Below are 6,949 nucleotides of genomic sequence, written 5' to 3'. Positions count from 1 at the left end.
TGTGATTTATGGGAGTAGTAGTTTTGTACTTTTCTTCAGCAATGATTCCAAATTAGGTTTAAAACTACAAGTATGGCGTATTTCTTTGGAGGTTAGAAGAATTGGAAGTGGGAGATGTATTTTTCTAAATATTTTGCGACCCAGATGTTTGTGGTCTGACGGAACACTTTCTGGGACAAAACTTCTAGCGTTAGAGAGTGAGAGAGTCAGGAAGATACTGATCAGATGAACAAATAACTATTAAAAAATATACATTCATTTTCCTAATGTTGACAGTTGCTAAATGCATATTTTTCTAAATTATCCCGTGATTTCTAACAGAGTAAGGTAAGTTACATCATCGTTAACGTTAGTTATGCAGGCTACCCTGCTAGCTAACTATCAAACTCAATGCACCGCTAGTCAGTTCTTATTGACCAGTTAGTGACATGCTGATTTTGCCCTGTGCATGTGACTAAGAAAGTAATCTAATCTAAATCTGATATTTTCGCCTGCATAAAGCCATGGCAGCTACACAGATTCAGACAGGATATCAACTGTATTGTAGTCTGTTATTGACTCTCCAGCTGTTTCAGTTGTTTTGTGTATTTTTACCAAATCTTTACCGAGGCTACAATATGAAAAACATAATTCTAACAACTGCTAAATTACTGAAATAATACAGTATGTTGTGTTACTTATTACACAGTTATTACTTAACACTTCACAAGTTACTACAGTAGTAGAAAAAAGATTACAGTCAGATAGTTTTGGGACAGAACAACGGTAGACTGTGTATCCAGTAGACAGACTCCCGATGTTCTGTCCTAAAACTAACAGTCAGAGTGCAGTGTCCAAAATACCACAGTCGGCTGTAGTTACTGCTCTTTAACTGCAATTTCAAAACGGATTTTTTTTGTAAGGGGTGTAACAACATAGAGGTAGCAGACACTGCTTGATACAAAAATGTAATTCTCAGAGTAGCCTAGTATGCGCTGCCTCTGTTGTTTGGATGGGAAGTGGACAGACAAGATACTTGTGGGATAGAAAGACAGGGACTCTGTGTCTGAGCAGTTGTGATCTATCTATCTATCTATCTATCTATCTATCTATCTATCTATCTATCTATCTATCTATCTATCTATCTATCTATCTATCTATCTATCTATCTATCTATCTATCTATCTATCTATCTATCTATCACTTGTCTCTCTTTGTCTCTGTCCATTTCTCCCTCTGCCCTTCCTGCTCTAACCAAGTCTATCATAGAGCACAGTAGTTGGCATAGAGCGGGCAGGGTGTCTGTGTATGTTGGCAGCGTTGCTGTGAGCAGGTGGGCAGGTCTCAGTGTGAGAGATCCTCTCTCTCTCTCTCTGTAGGATCCAGGATCAGGGCAGGCAGGGGACCTGGACGTGCAGCCAAGCCCACCAAGGATGCACTGAGCTGGGGAACATCTGCTGAGGCCTCCCCCTAGCACTGCCATGGTAAGAGTCCAAAACACACACCCATACACTCACAAACCAGTGCATACATCCTCCTCTCAATTATTCATTCTAATGTGACCATAGTATTATCCTTCTCACTACTGGGGGTCATGTGTGTGTGTGTGTGTGTGTGTGTGTGTGTGTGTGTGTGTGTGTGTGTGTGTGTGTGTGTGTGTGTGTGTGTGTGTGTGTGTGTGGGGGTGTGTGTGTGTATTTCATAACTGTTAAGTAGATTAAATGTTGAATTGAATCCCAGCATTAATATTTGATGTGGTAAAGCTGTCCATAGGGGGTTCCCACTTCCCATTGTTTCAGCAGCTCATAGATGGAGACAGGTGTGTGTGTGTGTGTGTGCGTGCGTGCGTGCGCGTGCGCGTGTGTGTGTGCTTACTGTAATAGTTGAACTGTTAATAATGTTTTATAAGCAGATCTTCTCATGTCTATACTGGGGTTTAATAGCAGGAACCGGGTTACTGAGATTTCCCACCCATACCCACTCCCACCCATACCCACTCCCATTTCCCGGGATAAAAAACTGTGAGAAACCGGTAAATTATAATACATTATTTCTATGAACAGCATTATGTGAAATGGAACTGTTAAATTATATGCAATGTCTAAATATGGCTTCTCTACGGCCTTTTGTGCTCTCCTATCTGCATGATCAATAATCAACGCTCAGGGTGGGGGCAAACAGCGCTGTATGGAGCGCAGTTCACAATGAATGCATGTATCATCTCATCAGCTGGTAACTTTTTTTCTTGAGACAGGGAAATTTGCTTCAACATAGCCTATGGTACAGTAATATTAGGCCTAATACATCTGAATGATAGATTAATATGAATGTGTTGCTAATTTACACATCTCCATCTGGCTTTCGGGGTCACCTTATTGTATAGATAAACATATTTTTTTTGCAGCTGCAGAATTTTAAAACAGCCTATCACTTGAATATCTTTGCTTTAAATCAGTGCGGAGGCGAGCACTCTTTGTTAGTCTTTCTCTCTTTCAATCAATTCCATTCAAATTGCATCCAAAATAGATCGTCCTCAAGATTGTTGGACAGTTCACCATTCTCTTAGGCAATTACACAGCTGCTGGCCTCTCTCCTTCTTAACTTTTGTGGAGTCCCAGGAAAAGCTAGAATAGCTTGTTGGCCATGTTTTCCAGCATTACTTATACTAAGAGACTATTCGAAGAGGGATGCAAGCTTGCTCTTGTTTGCTGAATGTTAAATAGAAGGAAGAGAACGCACAATGGTGATAGGCTATAGCAGTTATTTATTCAGACCCATTACCATTCAATCCTAGTGAAGTGAAAGCCGTCCGCATCCCTTTCTGGTAGTCTACTATATTATTCAAGCATGTCATTACAATAATGAAGATAAGGACAACAAAACTTATTTCATTTAACTGTTGAGAGCGAGGAAGGAATGAAGCAACAATAGAGAAAGGAGGAGGTAGCCTAATACGCACAAAATGTGGGGAAATATTATGAAAAGTTAATGCATCAGCCTACTAATTATAAAAATGTAAAATAGGCCCTATTATTACTCAACATGTAAATCAATTCTCTAGCCTATACATTTGTAGGCTGCATGTCCTGCACTGGCATTGCATGTTCTTCATGGTTTGAAAGAGGTGTGTAATTTCAGTCCATTATACAATACAGTACATAAATACAGTCCACACTCAAAAATATTACTGGAGCTGGTTTCCTTTATTTCCCCAAGAGAGCATACATCTATGGGCTTTTGTGTTTTTCTGTAGAGTGTAATGTGTGTTTTTCTGTAGAGTGTAATGTGTGTTTTTCTGTAGAGTGTAATGTGTGTTTTTCTGTAGAGTGTAATGTGTGTTTTTCTGTAGAGTGTAATGTGTGTTTTTCTGTAGAGTGTAATGTGTGTTTTTCTGTAGAGTGTAATGTGCGGTATAGCCTATCATATGTATTGGATAACGGCATCATCATTTGGGCTTTTTTGGGCTTGGGCTCATAAAACGTCTTTAGTGTAGGACTCATAACATTTCTTTAATGTAAGGCTCATCTTGTTCAGGTAGCATCTAGCTTGAATATTCATGCGGATCCAAGCTAATCCAGATACTGTATATTTAAGATGTCCTGCCCCCGGGGCCCTGCTCCTTTCTACCCTGTGTGCTATCAGGAGCACATCAGACTCATTTTAATTGTTGGGTCATGGGGTGGGGGCTTTTTGATGAGTTGGTCCTGGAGGTGTTGGAAACTAATCTGATTGTTGTCAGACTCGGCTGTATAGAATTTGACATTTAGAATAGCACATCATTCTGTCCGATGGTTTATATTCTTTAGAATGACACTTCTGGTTTTGGTCGGGAAATACCGGGTTACCCGGGAGAAAGGTGATTTATTCTCGGGATGGAACATTTGTAAAATACTGGGATAATATTAAACCTTAGTCTATACCAACTCTCTGTATGTTCAGAGTTGTCACGACTTCCGCCGAAGTTGGTCCCTTTCCTTGTTCGGGCGGCGTTCGGCGGTCGACGTCACCGGTTTTCTAGTCGCCACCGATCCACGTTTCATTTTCCATTTGTTTTGTCTTCATTGTACATACCTGGTTTCCATTCCATAATTATTGTTCCCTATTTAACCCTCTGGTTTCTCCCTTGGTTTTGTGTGTGTTTGTTCGTGTTAAGTTGTCTCGTTTATGTGAACTGGATTATTTGTCTCCTTTGTGGAATATTGTTTTTGAGTAAAGTTACGGTTATTACTCATCTCTGTGTCCTGCGCCTGTCTCCGCATTACCTGCATCACCTAGACACTTGACAGAAACACGCACCACAACCAATGGAGTCAGCAGGTGGACACAGCCCTCCTCTACCTGTGGAGGAGCGCGTCCAGCAGCACGCGACTATGTTGCAAAGTCTCGGCACAGCCATGGATCGCGTGCTGCAAACCATGGAGCGATGGGAGAGAGGGGGTTTTCCAGCAACCCCATCATCATAACCCCAGCTCCCACAACAACCCACACTACTGTCCACCCCTCCTTCACCTGGACCCGGTGGGATTCGGCTCACGCTCCCGAGGGAGTATGATGGGATGGCTGCTGGGTGCCAGGGGTTCCTACTCCAGCTGGAGCTCTACCTGGCAACCGTCCACCCGGCTCCTTCGGGACACGAGAGTGTGAACGCCCTCATCTCCTGTCTATCTGGGAAAGCACTTGAATGGGCTAACGCCGTTTGGGGAAGGGAAGGAGCGGCGTTGGACAACTATGAGGATTTCACCCGCCGCTCTCCCCTCAGGTGGATGATCGAAAACTGCCCGGCAGCGGCGGGTGAAATCCTCATAGTTGTCCAACGCCGCTCCTTCCCTTCCCCAGACGGGGGAACGCTTATTTCATCTTAGACAGGGGATGAGGAGCGCCCAAGACTTTGCACTGGACTTCCGATACTCTGGCCACCGGCGCGGGATCGAATGAGCGGGCCCTGATTGACCACTACCGGTGTAGTCTATTCGAGGACGTTCATCGGGAGCTAGCCTGCAGGGACAACACCCTTACATTTGACCAGCTGGTGGACCTATCCATCCGGCTGGATAACCTGTTGGCCTCCCGCGGACATCCGGATCGGGGTCCGTCAGTTCCATCCCCCAGCACCTCCGATCCGACACCTATGGAGCTAGGAGGTGCTGCTCTAAGGGGGACCCGGGGGGGGTCCCTCCCACCCAGTGTCCAGCTGGGCGTCTGTACGTTCCGTCTGCTGTCCGCGATCGTTTGATCTATTGGACCCACACGTCACCCTCCTCTGGTCATCCTGGCATCGGTCGGACAGTGCGCTGTCTTAGTGGGAAGTACTGGTGGTCTACCCTGGCTAAGGACGTGAGGGTTTATGTTTCCTCCTGCTCGGTGTGCGCCCAGTGCAAGGCACCTAGACACCTGCCTCGAGGGAAATTACAAACCCTACCCAATCCACAACGGCCGTGGTCACACCTATCGGTGGATTTCTTGACGGATCTTCCTCCGTCACAAGGAAACGCCACGATCCTGGTCGTTGTGGATCGGTTTTCTAAGTCCTGCCGTCTCCTTCCTTTGCCCGGTCTCCCTACGGCCCAACAGACTGCGGAGGCCCTGTTCACCCACGTCTTCCGGCACTACGGGGTGCCTGAGGATATAGTTTCTGATCGGGGTCCCCAGTTCACGTCCAGGGTTTGGAAGGCGTTTATGGAACGTCTGGGGGTCTCGGTCAGGCTCACCTCGGGTTTTCACCCCAAGAGTAACGGGATGTGGGTAGGTTTCTGCGGTCCTATTGCCAGGACCGGCCGGGGGAGTGGGCGGCTTTCATCCCCTGGGCAGAGATGGCCCAGAACTCACTCCGCCACTCCTCCACTAACCTATCTCCTTTCCAGTGTGTACTAGGTTATCAGCCGGTTCTGGCACCGTGGCATCAGAGCCAAATCGAAGCTCCTGCGGTGGATGAATGGTTTCGGCGCTCGGAGGAGACATGGGACGCTGCCCATGTGCACCTGCAACGGGCCATCAGACGGCAGAAGGCGAGCACCGACCGCCACCGCAGTGAGGCCCCGGTGTTCGCGCGGGGGGACCGGGTCTGGCTCTCGACCCGAAACCTGTCCCTCCGCCTGCCCTGCTGGAAGCTGGGTCCGCGGTTTGTGGGGCCATTTAAAGTCCTGAGGAGACTGAACGAGGTTTGTTATAGATTATCTCTCCATCTTTCTCAATCTATTTTTTCTCTCATTGATTTTTTGTTTGTTTTTACAGCTGATTATGTCCCTGTGCTCTGATTTGCCGGCGGGCACGGCTCTCTGCACTCTAATTGGACATTTAATTAGATCACAGTTTTAGCCAATTAGACTCTGAGGGGGGAGGAGGAGAGTAGAGGGGCCAGAGGGGAAAGGGAGATCGAGCTCTCTCTCTCTCTCTCGCTCTTTCTCTCGCTCTGTCTCTCTGTCTCTCTGTCTCACTCTCTCGCTCTGTCTCGCTCTGTCTCTCTCTCTCTCTTCTCTCTCTTTTTTTCTCTCACTTCTCTCTCTCCAGGGGCTGTCTCATTAGTGATATAATGGGTGATTGTCACAGCCACCCTCCCCCTGTGTTACTCCCTGAGTGGTACCACCCACAGACCCAGTGCCAGGGCTAAGACCTCACTATTATTAAGCCATGGGGGGGGGGGGGGGGCTGATCTGATAGTTAAATAATACCAAGTTTAGAGTTTTAATGTCACATACACAAGTACAGTCAAAATGCCTTTCTTGCAAGTTCTAACCCCAACAATGCAGTAATCAATAACAATGTAATACAAAACTACCATATTTCACATACAGTCTGCTAATTCAGGCTCCACGTCTTGCTCTTGTTAAAAGTAGTGCACTACATGTGGAATAACCAGGGTGTGATATGAGACACAGCCGGGGTGTTATTGCTGTTGATGGCTCTGATTAATCTTCAATACAGCAACCTGCTCACAGACATGTAGATTAGTCAGACACACACCCCAACCACA

At 46.1% G+C, this 6,949-nt stretch overlaps 1 protein-coding gene across 5 annotated transcripts in view; it reads left to right on the top strand.

The window, feature by feature from the left end:
* LOC106594359 (inversin) overlaps positions 1-6,949 on the top strand; it is a 117,573-nt gene that overhangs the window by 853 nt on the left and 109,771 nt on the right. For 2 of the 5 annotated variants that reach the window (XM_045719017.1, XM_045719015.1), the window contains exons 1-3: positions 78-327; positions 1,359-1,463; positions 5,841-6,137. In XM_045719017.1, coding sequence (XP_045574973.1) covers positions 1,461-1,463; positions 5,841-6,137 — 300 coding nt within the window. In that variant the 5' untranslated portion in view covers positions 78-327; positions 1,359-1,460. Of the gene's footprint in view, positions 1-77; positions 328-1,358; positions 1,464-5,840; positions 6,138-6,949 lie in introns of those variants that run through there. The other 3 variants (XM_045719016.1, XM_045719018.1, XM_045719019.1) reach the window with 3 other exon arrangements.

The sequence above is a fragment of the Salmo salar genome, chromosome ssa05, assembly GCF_905237065.1.
Source record: "Salmo salar chromosome ssa05, Ssal_v3.1, whole genome shotgun sequence".
Lineage (NCBI taxonomy): Eukaryota > Metazoa > Chordata > Actinopteri > Salmoniformes > Salmonidae > Salmo > Salmo salar.
The sequence above is the reverse complement of the archived record's forward strand: the minus strand, read 5'-3'. Positions and strand labels throughout refer to the sequence as shown.